The sequence below is a fragment of the Fundulus heteroclitus genome, chromosome 22, assembly GCF_011125445.2.
Source record: "Fundulus heteroclitus isolate FHET01 chromosome 22, MU-UCD_Fhet_4.1, whole genome shotgun sequence".
In the NCBI taxonomy this organism is placed as follows: Eukaryota; Metazoa; Chordata; class Actinopteri; order Cyprinodontiformes; family Fundulidae; genus Fundulus; species Fundulus heteroclitus.
The window spans coordinates 37,322,006-37,345,507 of NC_046382.1; the positions used below are offsets into that span (position 1 = coordinate 37,322,006).

The 23,502-nt window shown below is 41.8% G+C and overlaps 1 protein-coding gene across 2 annotated transcripts in view; it reads right to left on the minus strand.

Annotated features, from left to right (window-relative positions):
* LOC105933366 (protein kinase C epsilon type) overlaps positions 1-23,502 on the minus strand; it is a 127,414-nt gene continuing 103,912 nt past the window's right edge. For both annotated transcript variants that reach the window (XM_036126102.1, XM_036126101.1), the window contains exons 12-15: positions 8,791-8,929; positions 7,346-7,534; positions 2,110-2,256; positions 1-1,922 (exon numbers count right to left, since the gene is read on the minus strand). In XM_036126102.1, coding sequence (XP_035981995.1) covers positions 1,776-1,922; positions 2,110-2,256; positions 7,346-7,534; positions 8,791-8,929 — 622 coding nt within the window. In that variant the 3' untranslated portion in view covers positions 1-1,775. The remainder of the gene's footprint in view (positions 1,923-2,109; positions 2,257-7,345; positions 7,535-8,790; positions 8,930-23,502) is intronic.

Consider the following 23,502-nt stretch of genomic DNA (forward strand, 5'->3'; position numbering starts at 1 on the left):
TTTTTTTTTTTTTTACTGTAATAGCCTAACAACGATTAGTGCGTAAAACTCTGGGAAGTGCGGCATCTATTTGTCTCCAGCCCTTTGTACTCTGGAACCCCTACACAAAACCCAGCAAAGCTTCAGAGGCCGCCTGATTAGCAGGCAGAGTCCACCCGTGTGTAACCGGATCTCAGAAGGTGCTCAGATGGTCAGATTAGATCAAAATGGATCTTTTAGGCCTACATGCAAAAAGCCATGTGCGATGGAAAAGTAACCCCGCACTTCGCCCGTTACGCGCCACGGCCTGGCTAAGCACAGGAGGGAGGAGGGAAGCTGGTCAGAGTGGGCGGCTGTATCTGAATACAGGGCAGCACTGGAAGCTGCAAGAACCTTAAAACTGAGGGATGTTTAGGTTCCAGCAGGACAACAACCCTAAACATACAGCCAGAGCTGCAATGGCATGATTTGGATCCAACGGTATTCATGTGTTGACATGGGCCTAAAGTCCAGACCCAGATCTAATTGAGAATCTGTGGCTAATTTTGATGTGTACACATCCTCCCCATCAAAAGTAAGTGAGCCTGAGTGGTCAGTAAAAAGAGAAATGTTTGAGTCTCTTCATCCCCTAAAAGACTTGCAGCTGTCACTGTTCTACAAAGTGCGGACTCATTGGGGCTGAAATATGTATTTCTCAAAAGGTTTCAAATTTATGGTTGCAGCATGACAGAGTGGGAAAAGGTCCAAGCGGCGTGATAACCTCTGCAACGCATCGCATGCAACTGGATTCTGGTGATCTTGTCAGTGAAGACAGTCTGAGGTTGCAGGAGTCCGAGAACTTTGATTGTTCAACGATTTTTTTTAACGGAAAACAAAAGGAAACAAAGTGGCTGTGACGCATCAGGACGAGCGTTGGGTTATCTTTTTGTCAAAGATAATGCCTCCCCTCAGCTGACAAACAGCTCAGGACTCAAAGCATCTCTGCAGCTGTAAACCAAAAGTGAGTTAGCTCTCCGGTTTGAGTCGACCCCGCCTTCGCTTTCGCTCTGTAGCACAGCCAGCGGCTCAGATCGGCTCCTTAACAAACCCAAAATGTGTCACCTTCTTTAACAACTCAGCATTTCAGATTATTCGACTTAATACTTTATTAAAGCAACGGATGCTCCCAGTGTTATGCTACTTTGGGTCAGTTAGCCAGCAGCTAATAGTACCATGCAGGGCTTAACGAAGAGCTGAAACTTGCAAACATTGTTGCTGTGGTTCCTCAACCAAAGATTTGTCCTTTTTCCTTTGACTGAAAATAATAAACGAACTTATATATCTCCATCTCTGCTTCTCCTCGTCATCTTTCACAGGGAATGAAGCACTTCTTAAGACAGTTTTTTAGCTTTGAATACAATCATTCGTTCACGTTCTTTGCCATTCACAGAAACGTTCAGGGGAAAAAAAACAAAAAAAACAAGCATTCTTTACACACAGATACAGGATACAGCCCACTGTGTGAAGGAATGAGCGTCTCCATCAAGCTGGATGCACGCTGGTACACACATTAGGTTCCTCTTTTCAACCTCTGGGCCTGCAACGTGGCCACATCTGCACCGGCGGACCTGCAACTCACCTAGAGTAACAGCTCAGACGTACAAACGGACAAACAGGAGCACAGGATCCATAGCCAGACGCACAAGTGGTCTAGTATAATTCCTGGAGGAGACTGTGTTTCTTTAAATGCTTTTTTTTTTTTTTTTCTTCTGTGTGTTGGATTTCATTTCTATATGTTTGCGCCTCAGGGATCGGATCTAAGCCGCGGCGTCGTCTCCGAAGTAGGAGAATCCTTTGAACTCATCCTGGTTGATCTGCTTGATGATGCTATCATCCACGGGCGTCAGAACAGGTTCTTCACGTGTAAAGTCCTGGTCAAAGTTATTGACGTCCCTTTTGGTTTTCTGGAAGAAACAGGACAATTGATAAGGTGCTGATTAGTCGGGTTTCAGCCTTTGTACTCTTCAGCGGGTCTGTCAACAGTCCTGACCGAGTACGATCTGTATTTTTTTTTTCTAAAACAAAGACATTTGTTTGCAACAAGTGGGAAAGTATGAAAGGAGAATGCATGCTTTCACAGACTCAACTCACAATGCGAGGTTTGAACGGCGGCTTGACCTTCCTCTGGTCCAGCAGCGTCCAGTCGATCTCTCTGAAGAAAGGGTGGAGCTTAATGGCCTCCTCAGACCCCTGGGCCACCACGCAGCCCAGGCGCTTGTTGGGGCTCTTCGTCATGAACTGACAAACAATGAAAGGAGACGGACAGGATCACTTTTATTTGTCTTTTAAAGGAGCAGCGTGGTGGATTTAGTGACACCTTGTGGCGAGGTCACACCCTGCAGACGCTGCAGGAATACTCCCGGCGCTAAAACACGTAAAATGCGTAGAAATGCAATGGGTAAAGAACCGTAAAACTGCACAGGTTAAATAGCTGGACAGCAAGAGAAATATAAGCATCTACATTTTGTGAAAAAAAAAAAAAAGTATGTTGGCTTGCGGTGAGAAAAAAAAAATCAAATTAAACTGACAATTTAAACCTTCATCTCGAATTAGCTCCCATTAGTCAGCTGCGTCCGCTTCCGGAGAATAAACAGACCAGTTCTCTATAACATGAAACAGTAATTACCACAGCTTGTTTAAAAATAAGTAGTCTGAAAACACCTCTTTACTTTAAACCATTTATCGTCAAGGGCTCTGGTGTTGGTCCTCTTCCCCCAGGCTTTGGTTTCTGGACCCATGTGACTTACCCTACACACTGCTGATGCTCTTACATGACTTCATTTAATCCATTTTAATAGAAATATGCCTGGATTCCTATCAGCATCTACTTCTACTCAGAAAAATAGGATTTGGAGTGTCTTACACAGGAGTTACAGTGCCTCCTTTGGTAAATCCCCCCCCTGCTGCTCAAGCGTTAAGAGATGTGGCATCGCCTAACCCAGCAAGCCGTTGTTTAATAGATATAGACAAGACGACGCTGCTTTGGCTTCAAACGTGGGGAAATAACGTTTTACAGTAGAATGGTTAGAAAATGCGCAGAACGACGTTGAGTGACGTCTAAATGAGTTGGATGGTGGCTGGAGCCGGTAAAACGAGCTAACCAAGCTCAACTTTTCATGTTTTTAAAGCCTGTAGACCTAATAGTGGCAAAAAAAGTTAAAATCTCAACCTATGTGCCTGGGCTAGGTAAAGAAAAGTGCTAAATGGCCTTAAATAAATATAGAGAATATGTTTAGAGAGACTCTCCCAAGGAAGACTCTTCCTTTACACCTTCTTTTTATAAAGGAAGACTTCTTCCTATACAAAAGAAATGCAGTTTAGTTTAATTGTATATTTTCAGTATATAAGAAAAGAAAAAGCAGAAGCTGTTACTTGTTTATTTTAATGTGTCTATAGCGTCTGCTTTCACCTGAGCTGCCTCCCATCTTCCCAGGGGCTCTCATGAAAAAACTCGTTTCAGATGTTAGGATGTTAGTCCATTAAAGGTTAAATCATTCGAAAAATAATTCGTCATCAATTTAAGATTAGGTTTGGGAATAAATGAAAGAGGAATGACTGTTTTTAGACCCGTGTATTAGTTTTGTTTGTGCTTTTCCACTCCTCATTATTGGCGTCAGTACATTCGTGTGCTTCTGGACGTGTTGAGGACATCGGGTTCCACCTGATTACAACAACTAATAGCTTATAAATTAGCAGTCACCAAAAGTCCCCAAAACAGGCGGCAAAGGTCCACAAGCTGTGTGGACGGAACATTAGCTGTAGATAAAAATAAAGCCAACCGTTTTGGCAAGATCAGAGGATGACGTCCATCCTAAGAGAACGGTGTGAGCGCTCACGCTGCACGGATTTTTACATCCATCCCGATCCAGGGAGCATGAAGCCTCAGGAAGTTGTTAGGAGATGTGCCTCGCTGAATTAAAATAACAAAAATTGATACTAATAATAATTGGATAAAAAAACATCACATTGTGTATCCATTATGTTACCAAAAAAAAAAAAAAAAGACAAGATGTGCCAAGCTGGTAGAGTGAAAGAGGTGGCCACCCAGTTCAGCCTTATAACATAAACCTAAACAGTTTTTAACATATTCATATCCGATTTTCTTAAACCTTTACTAATAACTGGCTGTCATCCACTAGCAGGAGGCATACGCCTTACCATGACCCCATAATGGTGACACAATCTGGCAAAAGTTGTTTTAAAATGGATAGATAGAGCTCAATGGAGGAGTGGTTATGGCTGCAATGTCTTTTTTTTTTCTGTCAGTATGGTGAGGTGGGCGTCAGCATGTGTGCTCTTCGACTGTGCTCCCCCTAGGGGATTGGTTGATGTACACTGCAAAAACGGAACTAAAACTAAGTCGAATTTTCTTGAAATGAGTGTATTTGTCTTTGATTTAAGCAGGTAAATAAGATGATTTGCCAATAGAATGAGATTTTTGCACTTAAAATAGGAACAACTCATCTCCATAGTCTTATTTAGAGCGCAGAATATCTAAATATCTTATTTCAGGGGTATGAAATACTCCATCCATTGACAGATAATCTTATTTACCTGCTCAAATCAAGGACAAATACACTAATTTCAAGAAAATCTGACTTATTTTTAGTTCCGTTTTTGCAGTGTAGCTGCAATAAAGGTGGAAATCTGTGAGCTTCCTCACAGGTGGAAGGTGTTTTTTCCTCCAAAGTAAATAATTTTTATAAACCAAAAAAAAAAAAGAAATAGAAAAAAAAAAGAATGCAATTAAAACGAGAACCTTGATAGATCAGTCAAGTCACCGCGGGCCTCACCGGCAAGGGAGAAGAGCTGTACGTTCCCTGCTCCTGGTCTAGCATTGGAGAGTCAAATAAAACAGATTGATGTCTTGTGGACAAAAAGGGAAAAAAGTTGAAGATAAGGTATTGTATATAACCTCATCAAGCAATAAAACCAATAAAAAAGAATGCATGTGTGAACAGTTTTTGGTTACGTAAAACATTTGCCACATGGCCTAATTCTACAGCGCTAACTGCAAACAGTTAGATTCCCGCCTTTAGTTCTTGATATTAGCACCCCCCCCACACACACACACACACACACACAAAAAAGGATCTCTATCATTTTGTTATAATGCTATCCAGACTTCTAAGAATCAGTTTTAGAAGAAATTCTTGGAAAGTTCCACAAAACTGCACATTAACAATTTACGTGGTGTGCGACATAAGCGGGAGATTTTCTCATGTACTTGAACAGGAGCTGAGACGCCAGCAAGCTGCTCGGTCATTACAGTCCGCTAAGAGGGTTTGTCATGTGACCTGAAGTCCTTCAGCTGGGTGACACGGCCAATCAGAGTCCAGACGTCCGGTCAAGAGACTGTCCAACATAAACACACGCTTTCCCACAAGGCCTTGCAGTAGCAGCGTGTCCACGGCCAAGGTAAATGCAGCGCTTGTGACGGAAACGCGGAGCAAATTCACAGGAGGATAAGTGTTATTGCACAGATGCACGGGAGAAGTGGAACAACACAGAGAGACCAAACACGAACAGAACGGGGAGCTATCTAAGGTTCCGCCATCAGAGGAAGAGGAAACATGGATCAACAGACGACAGTGAGAAAAAGGCTGCATCCTCGCTCACATGGTGCAAAACTACAGAGACAAACGTGTCCTCTAGATTACTCTGAACCAGCTAGGCTCCGTTAATCCAGCAGAGGCTGATGGTTTTTCAGCGTTTCATCACGTCTTCTGAGAGCACAAGTGGAGATGCACAGGGGCAAGAACAACCAGGAACCATGCAGCCAACGTTCCTGAGCCAACCTGTAAACATCTGCTGCCACGATGTTTACAGGTTGTTTGGGCCTCCTTATAATGCTTGCTGAAAATCTCTGTAGGGAGGTCATTTGTTTGCTTTAGAGATTCTTGTTTTCGACGTCACTCCTGCTCGTGGAAATGGTGAGGACATCCACATGAATACCCGAGGTAAACACAGCTCCGACTGTCGTGATTCTTCCAGCACGAAACTCCTCTAACATGCGTTCCTCATTTCTGGGTCCACACAGGGTCCTCTCTAAATACCCCGAAGGCCCCTCATGGCTCAACACTGCAATGTAGTACAATGCGCTTTGCAAGGAAAGCCCAGATTGAAAGCATTTCTGCAAGGAGGATTGTTAACATGGGCTGTATGGCAATGGCTCTTCGCCCAGGGCGCAGTTCTGTTGAAGGACATGGGACCCTGCATTTAGTCAAATCATATTCAAATGTACACATTTTTACAAATGTAATCAGAAGTTCTGTAATCTTTCACTGGTGTATGTAGCTTATTACATATACTTCTGAAAGAATCAGTCCCCACCGCGGCATCTTGAGACCATATATCAAGTCAGTATCACAGTCCCTGAAAACCTCAACTCCCAGTTTCTGTTACCGGTGTGCTGTAAATAACTTTGTCTCCTCTGCAGGGTGGATTGATTAAAAGTAACAGGGGATTTTCCCTTGCAGTGCAATTGCGTTGGCTGCTGCAGATTTATATCTGGCTGTGCAACCTGCTCTGTACACCTGTGCTGAGATAGTCTCAACCATAAGAATGATGCAGAGAGCAGCTGAAACGCCAATCTTTAAACGTTATATTGTTCAAAGAACAACATTTCTGTCAATTTTGTAAGCATAGCACCAATTAAAATCGCACTGAAATATGCTGCTAGCCGAATTACCGCTAATGTGCTAACATTAGCCTAGCTGCTCCAGATGAAAGATGGGACATGTGTTGAATCAGATGTTAGACCACACATGATGAAGCTATACATGTATCAGGGGGCAGGTTGTCGGAACACTATAGTCTGTTATGCAAACCTCGGTTTGCAAAAACCTAGCTAGCCCATGTTTGAACAGGATATCGAGGATGTTCTGCAGAGACGAGTGTTGGGTAAACATATCTGTCGCAGTCAAGAACAAAATCATGTAATACTGAAGAGATCTAGTGTCTTATTGTACTACATTTTAAAGGAACTGCATTTTCAGCCACATGTAGATGGCACAGGGTTCAATAAATTACTAGAATGGGACACAGTTTTGGCAAACCAGGCATCCTTACTTAGCTTGAAATTACACTATTATTAGTAATGTGACAGATTGTGTTGCAGTAAGTTAACTTTTTGCTATCCTTCACCAATTTTCTCTGTTCTCAATTATATTTTGCTTCTTTACAAAGCATATATTTATTAAAACAAGAGAAAATATATCAAAAGGTAAGGATTGGGAACAGGATCTAAACTAACCTTGAAAGGCTTAATGCATTTCTAAGCAAATAAGGCTGTGAAACAGTCATGAGATGAAACTGGTGGACTGACCGCTCTCAGAATGGACACGGCTTCCCTGCTGAGCCACACAGGGTAGAGGACATCATCGTGGAGGATGGACTCGAACAGGTCGTCTTCGTTATCAGCTTCAAACGGTGGCTGTCCGGCCATCATCTCGTACATCAGCACTCCCAGAGCCCACCAGTCCACTGATGGACCGTAGTCCATTTCCTGAAGGATCTGATGGCATGCAGAAAAATAGAGACGCTTCAGTCACGTCCAACTTCTCTAAAATGCTGAACTGTTTCAACCCCACTTCCCAGATTTCGTAAACAATCAAGCTTTTAAGTTTCAGGTACGTAACATTACAGGATGGAGTTTCGTGGATGAAGAAAACAGCCAGAATTCAGATCATGTCTAAATATTCTTTTAAGAATGCTGTAAGTCTGTAGAGTTTAAGCTGATGGATAACGAAGATTTTCTAATGTTTGCACATAACAACAAAAGATCAGCAGTTTGCAACATTTGCCCAGGTGACCGTTTGTTGTTTTAAAACAACAAATGGTAATAATTAAAGCTGCGAACAACAATGAATGGCCCTCGCACCACAGCACCACTCCCATGTGTGTCGTGACTGCGGGTGTTTCACGTCGCCACGCCCAGTTAACTTTTAGTACCATCACTAGGCGGTACCATAAGCAGTCTTTTATATTACGTTCAGTCAGGCTCAGTACAGCTCTGGTGAGAAATGGTCAAAATATGGCCAAAAACCCTCCTAATTGAAGCAGAAGTCACTTCCTGTTTGTCGGACAAGGCTAAAGGAAGACTTTGTGCATTATTTGGAATATGCCATTTAAAATTATGATCTGTAGACATATTTTCAAACCATTGAGCTTGAGGGGGATACCCAGCAGCGAATCACGTCACTTCTTGTTCTAAGTGGGTGGGGCTAATGTGGTGTCAACAACAACACAATGATGTTAATGGGTTGCATGCTGGTCTGTGATGACACAGAAATGTTATTGTATGTTTATGTAGTTATTAGAGCTTCGTTTATTGAGGCAAGATGTCAGAATGTGAGGCTGGAGCCTGTAAATCAAAAGCTGTAGGAGTTTAAGGCAGATGACCGTTCATACTGAGCCTGGTTCTGATGGAGGTTTTCCTCCCTGTTAAAGGGGAGTTTTCCTCTCCACTGTCGCTTCATGCATGCTCAGTATGAGGGATTGCTGCAAAGCCATGGACAATGCAGACGACTGTCCACTGTGGCTCTACGCTCTTTCAGGAGTGAATGCTTTTTGTCAAGACTTGATGCAATCTGCTGGGTTTCCTTAGATAGGAAACTTTTTGACTAATCTGTATGATTTAATTAAATTTGACTTTGTAAAGTGCCTTGAGATGACATGTGTTGTGCATTATATAAATAAAATTTAATTGAATTGAATAAAAACATTCACGTCTGGAACTGTCCCCATTTCAGATTTTCTGGGAGTGCTTACCTCTGGAGCAATGTAGTCTGGCGTCCCACAGAAGGTGGTGGTGGTGACTCCGTTCAGGATGCCCTCCTTGCACATCCCAAAGTCTGCCAGCTTGCAGTGACCCTCCGCATCCAGCAGAATGTTGTCCAGCTTCAGGTCCCTGCAGAGAAGGAATGGAGGAGTGAGTGAATCTTGGCAACACACTTGAAGACTACAAAGTTAAAGAGGACAATTACCTCAAATGCACATGCACATTTCTCTTTAGTACTGTATCAATCTAATAGGATCTGATATCAGGGATGCTGCTGATAAAACACTAGTTATCTGCAGGGACAGATTGAGCTTGCAGGAACAACTACCGACAAATCCCACAGGGATTGAAAGAAGTTGAACTAGCAAAAGAGAAAGTTGGTAAGTGAACGGGTGGAACGACATGAAGAGCAAAGAGAAAGAGACAGAAAGAAGTCTCACAGATAAGAGCCGCGGTGTTGACAGACAACAGGGCTGGTCATGAATGCAGCCGCTCTCGGCTTGATGGTTGATTGCAACAAAAATGTCAACATCTCCTCGATGCATCCATTCAGCCCGAGGTGTTTTCAGAAACCGCAGCCGCCCCGACAAGCCGCGGAGGAGCCGGAGCGTGCGTGCTTCAGATGTCCGGGGCTTATGCAACTGTTCTGTTTTTATAAGCCCTAAAAATAAAATGCTAAGGGAACAAAAAAAAAAAAAAATGTTTCGAAACCATGAGCAGGAGCTGCTGGGATTTGTTAGTGGAAAAGTTTGTTCTTTTGTCCCGTCATGTTTGGCTGTGATGAGACTTCTACCCTGGATTAGCGGTGAGAAAACTTTTAGTGACAAATGCACAAAACATTCACGTTATGTCAAACAGCACCCGCCTAAATGAAGGGTTCTGTTTCTTTTAGATTCACATCTGAAGGTGATCCAGTGAAAATGTGGATCTGGAACACGTTAGCCAACAACCTGAAATGGTTAAAATGGTGCACGTTCTTCATTCTTACCCCAATTCCAAGTTTTGTTTTGTTACGTTTGTTCTCACACCCACTAATGGCAGCGTTTTATGTCAGTCACGGCAGGTATCTGCACATGGTGCAACCCCGCAGCCATCCCTGGTATGCTAATGTTCTTCGAGTCTTAAGGACATGCCAGATGACGTGGAGCTTGTCACCAGGAATCTTAGGTCAAGACTCCAGTTAAAGTGGACGGTAAACACCATCAATAACTGACTTTAGGGATTTTGCAGGTTGAATATGAGCAAAACCTTCGGGCTGAGTATCCTTGAGAAACAGGAAAACGTCAAATTAGAGATTGCAAAAGTATTTGTACGCCTTGAACCTTTTTCACATCGCAGCCAAAAACCTCAATGTCTTCGATTAGGGATTCATGTGATTTACCAACATGAAGTAGCACAGAAACGTGGACTGTAAGAAAAGTGCTAGATGTTTTATTCCTTCTTTTTGTGGTATGTACCTACTCTGCACACTCGTATCCTAACATTTTTGCCGGTTCCTCTTTGCAAAATTGCTCAAGCACCATCAGTCTGAATGCAAAAAAATGTCTGGATACGTCAAACTTTAGTTCCTTTCTCAAATTAGTGACTGGTGTCATGTCTGGACTCTGACTGGACCATCTTAAGACCAGAACATGCTTCAACCTAAACCATTCCATTGAAGGTCCCTTTGTAGGTTTGGGGTCTCAAGTCATTGACAGCCTCCATTAGGTTTGAGGTCAATTCAATTCAATTCAATTCAATTTTATTTATATAGCGCCAAATCATGAAACATGTCATCTCAAGGCACTTTACAAACAATGTGTAGCATCATCTTCCAAACAGCTCAGACCAGCTTCCCTGAGCCTTCTGAAGGACAGCCTGCCCACAGCATGATGCTGCCACCATGTTTCACAGTTTGATATGGAGTTTCCTGAGGGCAAATTTAGTTCTTTTTGCCACATGTAGTCTTTTATATGTAGGCTAATATGTTCTTCCGCCTATTTGCTGTGTCACCGAGGTGGCTTGTGGCTAGCCGACTGAACATTGCTGCCGGAGAAATTCAAAGCCTGGGATACGGAACGGCAGGATTTATGTTGAGATCGATTCACACTAGGGCTGGGTATCATCTAGGAAGAGCCGATTCGATACAATTCTCGATACAAAGCTCACGATACAATACGATTCTTGATTTAGCTCAGCTTGATTTGACTCCAATATAGATATTTATTACTTTCAAATTGATGCTCAAAGTCATTCAATCAACAAAAATCAGCCAAATGTCATATTTATGTTCAATTTATTGAACACTGATATATTAACAGGAAAATAAAGTGCATTTGGTTCAATGCATTTAACGTTTCACAGAAACCAAAAATGTGCCCAAACGTCTGATTTTAGGGACGAAGGTGCTTCTAAAATCCTGTCGGCCGTTCTGCAAATTTTTCTCACTTGCTCTTCCTCACTGTGAACAGTAATGACGCGCTGTAATACCGCCCCCTAGGGGTTGGGAGGTATATCGAAATTGAAAGTCAGAATATCGATATTAAATCGTTTTTAAAAACATCGATATTAATCTTAGTATCGATTTTTATGCACAGCCCTAATTCACACACAGGTGCACTGGTTTTTATTCAGGGGTAAAAAGATAAGGAAGGTAAACACAAATGCATGGCACGCTTTTCATATTTTCATTTCCTATAAAGCTTCAAAGTGGCGTATCATTTCCCTATTTATGATTTGTTTCTATATAACATCCCAGCAAAACACATAAAGGTCGGGGGCCGCAGCATGACCAAATGTGAGAAGGTTTTATTAATGTATTTGCATCTGTAGTTTCTGCAGGGTTTCTGGTTTAACAGTTTCAGTGTTTGTGCGGCGCTACGGCTGACTCGAAAAAAAAAAAAAGCTGGCGTCGAGTCTCCTGGACGACAGATTAAAACATGCCTCCCCAGGCCAACTGCTCGCATGTTGAGCCTCCGGGGGGCTCGCAGAAGATTAAGCGGCTCGGCTGCACCCCGGCATAAACGTGACATCTAAATTTAATGCATTGCAGATTGAGTTTAAATGGGCACTGACGTTAATTGTTGTATTACACATCAGCTCGCCCAGAGAGGATTTAATATTAAGTGGCTGCAGGTGTTCGGCAGGGCTAATGGAATGATATTTATTTCAGAGAAAATGTCTAGCAGGAGAAGAAAAGGAGCGTCAACAGGGGCTTACAATATGATGCGTTCACAGAATGTGAGGAATGGATTTTAATGTTTAACTCCCCTTTGGTCTTTGGGGGTGTTTATTGACGAAAATATATGTAAGCATAGTTAAAATGGAAAACATACTCAAGTGAGACTCAATGTGATCAAAGTTTTAGGCTGCAGGAAACGAGAGGACATAGCCATGACGTCAGCAGTGATGTCATTTTGAGCAATTTAAGAACCTGGCATGTTGACGGGGAGCGTGTACATCTTTAAAGGCTTCGGTGTAATAAATCTATATTGATCCAAATCCAATTCAGATCAATCCAGTCCGGTTCAAGGACTGATTCAGTCCACCTACGACCTGACGCAAGACCCTAAAACAAGTGGTCCAACTGTAACATGGTGTTTGCTGTCAGCTGATGTTGACATTTTGTTTAGTAGAACCTTTTATGTCTAAGGAAGTCCAGCTGATTGCATCCAACCACTGGCTTTACTCTAGTTCCTTTTCTTGAGCAAGGGTGGTGAGACGGTTGACACAAACATCTTCTTCTAAACAGGACCCCAGCAGAGCCGGGCTCAGTGTGACAAGCCCTCCGATTCCAAACCTTGGCTTTGTAACTTTTACAACTAACTTATGCCGTCACCTAATAGAATTTGTCAAGAGCTACAGAATCTTACTGAACCTTCAAAGACAGATGACAAAACTGGGATCCTGTACATTTTTAGTAGGGATGAGAGGAGATCTTGTTGTGTCAGATAAGCTACGCTCGTAAACGCTATTCAGCTGCTGTCAGCATGCGACTTTGCACGGTGCAGTAAGTGTAGGTGAATATTATGCATGGATGGGAAGAACAGGGATTTTAGCTTGAAACCCTGTTGTATTTATGTTAAGAAGCTAGAAAGAGGGAGTACTTCCTGTCTTGCAGCTGTTTTACACCATTTGTGCTGCAGCATTTTGTGGAGCTCAATATCAAATAAAGGTTATGGAGTGAGAAGATATGAAATGTACATATTGCTACTGACCAACCGCTAGCTGCTACTGATACTAAAGTTGCTTCAGAGCACTACTTTAAAGGCGTCTTTCACTGTATTTATGGAGATATGACTGCATTTCATCATCTTATTCAGAATCTAATAAAACTTGAACTGCATAATCCTGCACTGAACAGTGAAGAAGTAGCTTTAAATAGAAATTAGCAGGGGGAAAAAATATAATTTGTTACAGTACATCTTTGTCCTTTGATATAGATGTTTTCTTTACATCCTTGCAGATAAATAAATAAATAAATGAAAACAGATTCTTTAAAGCATAATTTACCTTTACTCTATTTTTAAAACCATAAAAGGGAGCATTTGCAATACTTATTAGAACCCTCCAATGAATTAGATGAGCAGAAGGATGTCAATATATTGACCAGTCCAAACTGAACTGAGCTGTACTTTGATTATAGATTCTTTGTAAAAACAGTTTTGATTTGTTAAACCTTTACATAGTTTATGAGAATAATTAAATAAAAAGCCTGGCCAAAACGATCTAGTCATGTTCTCACCAACTCAATGTCATGTATTGTCTCTAAAGCTGCTTCCTCATTACTTGCACCCCAAGTATTGAGAAAGATAATAACGGCAAAATAAAACTAATAGACATGTCAATGAAAACTTTACAGTGGTATTTGTACACAGTGTAAAATTAATTTAGTATTTATACATCATATATTTATTTTGTATAATTTTGAAAGAGCACACTTAATCCTATAGGAGCAACAAGAACAACAGTCGAGCTACTAAGAAGGGCCCAGCAATGAACACCACAGTAAAAAAACAAAACTTACATATTATATTATATTATATTATATTATATTATATTATATTATATTATATTATATTATATTATATTATATACCCCCTTCTCGGTATATGGAAAAACACTGTTATTGTTTAGGCGTTTGGTTTTGGTGTGCCATCCCTTCATGATCAGTGGCCACCATCTCAGCATCCATCCCAACCCCCACCTCTGCAAACTCCTCCAGGCACCCCTGACGGATGAAATTTGATGGAAACTCAGCCTCGGTGTGACACAGATCCTGTCGCCAGAGGGAATCCACCATTACATTTTTCTAAAGGAGCTTTAATATTGCTCGAGAGACTGTCAATAAACAGAAGCTGCCGAGAGGCGCAGACACACATACGGGAGGCAATCAGGCTCAATTGAGAGCATTTCCTGTGTTTCGTGGTAATAAGGACGGATTTTTCCATTACAGCCTCGTTGACTGCCCCCTGAGCCCTGTGACAGCTAACCCCGCGTCCCTTTTCAGCCTTCCTCTGCCTCTGCTGGGTGACCAAATGTTCCAAACACACATCTGCTCAGATACACAAACACTCCCGATATGTTGCCACTGGTATATTTATCTGGGCGGGATCAGGGCGTGAGAGGCTCATCAGGGAGAGAGGATATTAAAATCAATAAACTCAAGGGTTTAGTTATGGCATTTTTAAAGTAACATTAGGAAATCCACGTCACTGTAGAGTTTAGATTGGACTCCTAACTGAATGAAAACAAACCATGATGGATCACAAACTAATGCAACATGTTCATCTTTCAGAGGCTTTACGGTTGTCCTAGCAGAGACTGTTGCAGAGAGCAGAAGAACTGGATCTGGCCCAAAGACCCGGAACGTCTGGAAAGGGGAGAAATTAAATTTAGGACGTCCTAGATTGGTTCTGAAACTTTTCATTCGGGGCAACCCCTGATATCAAAACTCAGTAGCATGAGTGTATCCATTTCAGAATGGGTTTTTTTTTTCACCAAAGGGGAGTATTATTGACTTGCCTGCCTCTGCTTTAGTCTTTCCATACAACTCAAGTTGGAGGCCAATACTTTTCCATAAGAAAGGCTCTGCTCTGTCACATATAGCAACTTACTTTCTTACCAGAACACGGCAACACATATCGTGGTTATGATGATGGATAACCAGAATAACGATGGCGTCAGACGACTGAAAATTAACCTAATGAAAACGATGAGCACGTCTATGTGAAAAGAGTCAAGTAAGGTCTGAGTAAACCAGGATCCTACGGTAAAAATACCTTGGGAATTTCAGGGATTTTAGATTCATTTGTAAATCACTGGTCTGTCGTGGAGGTAAATTTGACATTTCAAGTTTCCGTTTCATGAGGTTCCATCCTTCTCTACGCAGGCGAGGAAAATGCACATGGACGCTTTGGTCAAGTCACACACCGGCTACTGTTTGAAAGCTTGGTCACAGGCCAACACAAACATACTCAAACTATTTTAAGTTCTGTAGCAAAATATTGGAGTACACCGGGAACTTCACCGCTGACTTAATGAGTAAAGGCAACATCATAAAATATTCAAATGTAGGTCACTTATACAAAACTGCTTATTATCTGTCATCTTCTCCTTCTCTTAGTTTGTTAAAAAATGAGAACTAATTCCTATGGACCAACATGAGGACACTGCATTACTCCTCTCAGCTAGTACTGGTTTATTAACATTCAGGCGAGACAACATCAACAGTTTGTGGGCCTTGTCCTGACCATATCGTCTTGTCTGATTGCTTCAGGTTCTGCCATGATCTCGCTAAATGTTTTAATATTTCAACAACTTCTTGTTTTTTTTTTTTTAGCATTTTTTTGTCCGGTTTGGGAGTATATTAAAGCGTGTCTGAATATATCTCTGAAACTTTATCTCTCAGTTTTTTTTTCTCTTGTCCAGGACCAGCAGACTGCAGCAGCGATTCCGTTTTTATGTTTCATTTTTATCTCTAGTGAAGCAGAGGATATTCCCTTTGCTGCTGTATCCAAAAGTCCAGCGGTGGTGAACCTCTGGATGCAGACTCCAGTGTTTGATCACGGGGCAGCTAGCTATAGCTCTCTTATTCACTGAAGGGGAGCATCTTCAGTGTGTCAGAGGTGTTGATGTCTAATCCAGTTGTTTGGTTCGGACATCACCCGGCAACATTCCTAGAACCGTTGCATGTGAAAAACAAGGTGTGCAACGATGTTGTTCCTGACTGAACCGTTAAAAGTTGGACTGTTTGTCATACAGTTCATTTGAATGGGAGGACATTTTAGCTGAGTATGCCAAATGATTTAGTCACACAGTTTAAAAAGAAAAAAAACATCTGGGAAGTGGATTTGGACCTCTGTGGATATCAAAATGCCCTGACAGAACATTTCCTCTTGTTAGCCACCTGACCTCTGTATGAATGAAGAGTTGGACGGCTTACTGCCCATCTCCTTGCAGATCACTTTGAACAGGTGTGAATACAATTTATAGAGTTTCTACGGCCGTGTCCGGCTCAGATTTTAACTGGTCTGGCATCTTCATCGCTGCCAATGCCTGATGCTGGGTTTTCTTAATCATTTCATTTCTACTGCTGCGATGTTAGGTGAATGAATCAGAGTTGACCTTCTGCCAATTATGCCTCTAAAATGATGAGGGGGTATGGCATTGAAAAACTGGATGAGGTTGAATGACTTTGGCTGGAGATACAATAGTTACTTTTACACGGACAAAAGTAATCAGAATAAAGGGCCGATTGGGGAAAAAAGCGTCATGTAAACGCACCAATGAGAATATGATGATCAGATTAATCTCAATCACAATGAAATTGTAATCCGAATGAGAAGGGATGTTTATGCAGATTGATAATCTGATCAACGTGCATATAAACACTTATTAAATATTCTGAATGTGGCAAACTGACCCGAATGCGCAAGGATGCCTGGTGTAAATGTGGCGTATCACCAGAGGTTGAGGGAGGCTTTGTGGAGCCCAGCAGGCCAGAGCCGCTGGCTCACAGCACTGAGCGATGCCCGAAGCTGGTGCTGCAGGAGCAGTGGAGGCGGGTTTCATGACGAGGCAGCAGCTGTTTGCCTGTGAGACAGCTCCATGGCAATACAATTAACATTTAATCACTGGAGTGATTAAATGTTAATTACGGATGTCTGCAACATAATTTTGCCTAGTGAAAACTCTTATTAGAAATATCTGTAATTATACTTTTACTTGTCAAAACCCTAATTACAGATATCTGTAATTCAGTTTTGCCTAGTTAGATTCAAACAATTTTAGAGATGTACTGATCGGCTCCGATATAGATGATTGGTTGATTAATGGCGATCCAGCATTCCAATCCAGTCATTTCCTTTTTAATTAATTTCATACAGAGCGATACAGTTAAGGCGATCTAGTCACTTCTATTCTATGTTTGCAACGGCGGTTACGCAGAACACGAGCAACAGCTAGCGGTGAGCAAACACAGAGCAACATGGAGCTAGTGCTGGACCGAGCCAAGTCAGCAATTTAGAAACATTTAAAACTTGATACGGCAAGTCTGACTGCAACATGCAGCATCTATGATGCGTAAGTTGCGACGTGGGGGGGTGGGGGGTGATAAGGTTGGTAAATTCATCACCACAAACATAAATAAGCACCTCCAAAAGCACCATGCTAAAGAACATGCGGAACATTTCGTTGTTGTTTGTATATTTCAAGCCTGATAACTTCCCTCACATGGCGAGGTACAAATATTGCTCAGATTTGTCAAAAATAATGACCAGGACATGTAGACAGAACTATAAGACAACCATGTTAACAGTTTATTATCAAGAAAATGTTGACCGGGGGTGAGTTACCCTGTAAGTTTCCCTTGTGCAGCCAGGAACACAATATTTTATTCCACTGAACTTTTCTGGCCATTCTTGCTTTTTAGCTGGTCATGGTGGACACAGCTGAACTCGACGGAACACGGAAAGTTGAAACGATTTCTTTTTTTTCTTTTTTAAAATCTTTCTCACATCACAGAAACTTTGCATGTTAACGGGTGCGTGCCCTCTAAATAGAAGCGCCTTCCTGTATAGGGGTTTGCACTGAGATTCGCTTTCCCACACCTAAATGACTTCAAAACGTATTTTTAAAATCAAGTTCAAACACATTTTGAACCAAGCTTCGCAGCGATCGCTCTGTTTTTGTGTTCCCACAGACGTCCATCTGCCCCCTAAACCAGTTTTAACCTGCTCTGTCAACTGTATCGCCTCCCAACATCACCTCAGGCTACATGATCACAGAGCCCAGCTGAAAAGAGAGGCAACACGCAGCCACAGTCCTGGTGGTGGCGGGAGCCTGGATGGGGGAGGGAGGGAGGGGAGGGAAGAGGTGAGAGGAGAACGAGAGTCAGGACATAATGTTCCCACAACACTTGTTGTTCATCCGCCTCTGGTCAACAAAATGGGTCAGGACTGGGAAAGGCTGACAGACTGAAAGAAAGGGAGGATCAGGTAGCTCAGCTCAGCTCAGCCTTCATGAATTAACACGCCGTGTGTGCGCTGCGTCTAACGGGCTAATATTCACTATCAAAACACCGTGACTGAGAAAACAATGTTGAAAGACTCGGCCATTAATCTTAGCTCTTCGGCCCGTCAGCTGCCGTCAGTCTATTTAAAACCCCACATCTAAAATAAATTCCTTTTGGAGGTGAGGACGAGCGAGACGGCTACTGAAGGATAATACGCCACGGAGCAACTCAACGCAGAGCGGGAGCTGCTGAGCAGGAAATGAGCGCGAGCGAGACTGACTCAGAGCAATTTCACAGTGATGAATGGCTGTTTTGACTAACGGATGAATATTCAGAGAAAAAGAAAATCTCTGTAAAGTCAAATTACTTCTAAGATCTACCTGATGATTTGGGATCCTGGATCTTTGACCTGTTACTCACTGGAGGCTAATCAGTCACCAAAACAAAACAAAGACCACAATCACAAGTACTTTAAGCATTTTTTTCCCTATTTATGCCATAGGTTTCTGTCTTTTCTCCAAAATATGGCTAATATATGCTGATATCATATTTTACAATGATCCCAAGACTACAAGCGATTCTGATTCATAACCCAGCGTAGGGAGCCACCGAACCAAAGGGTCATCCAGATGTGCTGTTTAGTGAACATCAGAGCAAATCTGATAGTTCAGGTTGAAAAGCGCATGGCTCCTGTACCATTTTGGTTAAATGAAAGAGGAAGCCACCGCCTGATCATCAGAAGTTCAAAAAGCCAATCAGCTGAACCTCACTTATCGATTCTAAAGCAAGATAAGCAGCCATATAGTAAGAACCAGCTAGTTGGGTGGAAGACAATATATATCGATCGATAGACGTGTTGTGCAATAGAAGAAAAAAAGCTCAGTAAAAAGTTCAATAGAAGAACAATTTTCCTTCATTTTGCATTCCAGCCTATCATGTATGTTAATATAACAGTCATTACAACCTCCCAACCAATCACAAACACAGACCCAGGAACCCTCTGTCACCAAGCTCCGCCCCCTTCAAAGAGTTCAGAGAGCACCTGTTCTTTTTTTCTTTTTAAAAAAGTTGCAGTTTTGGTGAAAAAGTTGGTTGAATGAATTTTCTCAATATGCTTTTTTGCTACATTGTCCAGCCTTAGGACATTAGTAAAAAATCACAAGGTTGCCTGGTATCTTAAGGGACTTCAGAGTAAAGCTTTTAGATATTGATCAAATGTTGACATGATCAAAGTTGAGGGAGTGCTGCTACTCAACCCAGAGATGCATTTTCCCTACAACTGGGGCACCATTCAGAGCAGAGGTGGGCAATAATGGTTACAGGGGGTCACATGAGAAACCTCAGCTATGTTGGAGAGCCGAACCAACAATAACTTGAACTAATTCTGCTCAATAGGAATTTCCTCCCCTTATAAAAAGCAGTAAATGATGTATTCTGATTGGCTGCTACTGATAAATCAGTATAATAGGAATAATTAGAGAGGCATCCGACTCCCTTGCACACTCTTTTTTATAATAATAATGATCATTATTGTCATTGTACATTCCAATGAAATTTGTTCTCTGCATCTTAACCCATCCCCTTGGGGAGCAGTGGGCTGCCACTGTGTGGCACCCGGGGAGCAATTTGGGGTTAAGGGTCTTGCTCAGGGACCCAGAGTGGCAGTCTGTGGGAGCTGAACCCATAACCTCCGGGACACGAGCGCAATGCTCTAACCACTAGGCCTCTGATCTAATCTAAAGTTATTTATAAAAAAGATGAAATATTCAAGTTAAATAGTGGAAAAACTCCAACCTATTCATGGAACAATATGAGATAATATCCATGATTGTACAGCAATATCTCGGAGTAGCTAAGGTGTGAACGAGATGTGTATTTGGGTTTTGGTTCAGCAGTGTACAGCAGCAGGTGGGGGAGGGGCCTTGTTGTGTTACTCCATACTTTATGCTGCCTGAAAAATAACGTGGTCACTGCAGCAGTTTCTCTCGCATGTCCCTGAAAGTGCTTCTAACCTCAGGGATGGTGCTGAAACTGATTTGTTTTAAGCCTCTGTCTACACTGATGGTGGGAACCAGCCGTGTCTAATCAGCAGTTTTTGTTATATAGGCAGATGAAACCCTCGGATTTTGGAGTTCAACAACCAATTGCCTGCAACTACTGTGATTTTGGTCGCTTCAACATTCTGCCTCCTGCCTCTTCAGCTTTGGATCTGGGTCCTCTTCAGCCAGGCAGTATGAAGACACGTTAGCATCGGAATCTAAACATTACAACAATGCACTGCAAAAACGGAACTAAAAATAAGTTAAAAAAAATTTTCTTGACATTTGTGTATCTGTCCTTGATTTAAGCAGGTAAATAAGATGATCTGCTAACAGAATAAGATTTTTGCAAATAAAATACGAACAACTCATCTCCATCATCTTATTTCAAGTGCTGAATGTCTAATTATCTTAATTTAGGGGTCAAAATACTCATTCCATTGGCAGATGATCTTATTTACCTGCTCAAATCAAGGACAAAAACACTATGTTTAAGAACATTTTCCTTATTTCTAGATCCATTTTTGCTGTGTGTAACATCCGGTAGTCTATGCTTGTGTTCGCCTTGAGCAAGCACACTCTTAACTCCACTCTTAACATTTCACAGAGTCTTAATGACTTCTGAAACAGCTCTATCCAACGTCCTGTACACAACAGAAAACAGGTTCATTATGAAGAGATTTCTGTCCTTTGTTCTAACCCTGCTTCAGCTTTCAGGTCCTGTCTTACTTCCGATCCGAGGCCAAGAGCGACGACAAAAATGAGCCGCCAAACTTTTGGCTTTTAACTTTGCCGTTAAGAAACACGGTCACATATTTATAGTGCTGAAACATTATGATTGCAAGTCTCCCCCATTCATTAATAAAACAATTGTCGCACAACCGAGTGAAACAATGAGTCCTCGTCAACAGGCACCAGCAGGACTGGACGTGCTGGACACAGAGCACGTATCCACAACAGCCCCCCCCAAAAAAAAGAAAAAAAAAAGATCTTTGTTCCACATCATGATAAAATGCAGCTGTTTTGATCCTACTAAACGTTCACGCAGCAGTTTCTGTAGGATTTTTGCCTTTTTGTAAAAATTTTCTATTATCTTTAAATACAATTTTTCCACAGCTGATCCCTAATCAGTCAGTGCCCATGTTGGCAGATGTATTCTGCCAACATGGAGGATTTTATGTATCTGATTTAGTTTATTTAGCTGGAGGTATTTTCAAACTGAAATATTTGACAGGTTTTCTTTTTTATTCTGAAAAATTTCCTTCTGCAGCTGCAAACCTCTCATCACTGAACAGTTTTTTATCTATCTATGAAGCACAGGTGTCTTTCCATCCTTCCTGCCAACTGTAACGGCACTTTTCAAAATGAAAGTCTTCCCACCTTCATACCCTTTTTACTTTTCCACGTTTTGTCATGGTAACACCAAACCTTGGTTTGTTGTTTAAGTTTCTACGTGATAGATCAACGCCAAACAACTTTCTCCCCGACAAGCTGACGGGTCAGGCAGAAAGTTGTGGCGCGCGCCTGCAAATTGGAGAAGACAAGGCTTTTAATCTGACAAGGAGAGCATTAATCTGAGAAGCAGCCAAGAGGTAACTCTGGAGGAGCTGCAGAGCAAGAAGAGAAAAAAGAAGGAAACCACAAGAAGTGGTGTTTAATGTTTGCCAGAGGGCATGTTGGCATCACAGAAAGCATTCTGGTCCTTTTGGCCAATAAGCCACTGTATTTGCTAGAAAACCAACTCTGCACATCAAGCTGCCACACGCAATCCTCACAGGAATTTATTGGAAGGGGGATGCAGCTAAAGAGCCTAAATACTAGACAATCTTGAAGCAAACAAAAATTTGTAAGAGGAACCAAACAATTTTAGACTGGGGAAGAGTTTTCAGCAGGGCAACGAAGCTAGAGCTGCAATGCTAGTCTAACCGCAGTAAGACTCCAACCATGAATCTATAAAATCTGTTGTAATTTGTGCTTCCCGGATTCACCTCCAAACTAAGTGAGCTTTATTGCAAAGAAAAATGGTGGAATATCCATTGAGACAACTAGATAAAGCTAATACTGCTATTAGATGCTCCTTGTGCGGTCACTACCCTGCTGTTTATTTGACTTTCTAGTAATGTTTGTATGTGTAACCGATAGGCGGGGAGTCTCTTCCACTGTTTTAACAGTTTGAGAGGCTGGAAGCTGAAAATTTTGAAATTCACAGTTCTAGCTGATCTGGTGATGGTTTTAATATCTAGAGCTCCTCAACCCTAGATTAGTTTGGCTGAGGAGGTTCTGCAGCCAGGAAATATCTCTAATGGACTGAGAAGGCCGACTGGAAGTGGAAAACCTCTTTAAACATTGAACTTTCTTAGTACCCTCCCGTCAGTGCAGATGTGACTTGGCACCCATTCGTGGTTTTGCCCTTTAAACTGTTAATGGCACACTAAAAACACAGACTATTGCTGAAAAACTGCCAGACACCGAATTTAAGGTGTAGATAGAGTCACTCATTGCACAGTGTTGGACAATCCAGGTGACCTTTGCATAATTCTGGTCATAAGAAGGTTATCTAAAACTGCACGAAAGCACGAAAACATAGATCGTCTAAAAGGCAAAGATAGCAAGAAAACATTTGTTTTGACAGATTATAAACAGCTTCCTCTAAGCGGAATGGCGGAATTATTTTGGTTCTCTGTTAATTGTGGTGAGGGAAAGTTTTTGGATTAGGTTTCCAGTGTTATTTTAATGAGGTATGTTGTATGTGCAAAGACCTAACAGTGACGGGCATGGTGCAGCATTTTAAGTGCTCACTTGTAAAATATAAATTTGAAGGCCTAGATGCCACCTTTTCTTCAGCCTCCTCCTGGTGTGAACATTCATGGGGGGAAATAAGGATTTAGCTACAATAAAAATCCCTGCGCAGCGGCAAACAGCAAATGCACCAAAAGACATTTTAAGTAAATATACTGTTGGAAATTGAATTATTCACATTTGAATAAAACCCTTAATGTCTTTTAGATTGTAATGAAGTCTTAGTAAATGCATGCCAAATCCAACAGCAGAGTCAGTCTTAGCTTTTAAAGCCCTTCTGGCTTTTCTGGTATCCATGTCCTCTCTTTTGTTTGGTGGCCAAGAAGTGCAAGCGTACTGCAAATACACAAATGTGCTGGAAACACAAAAAG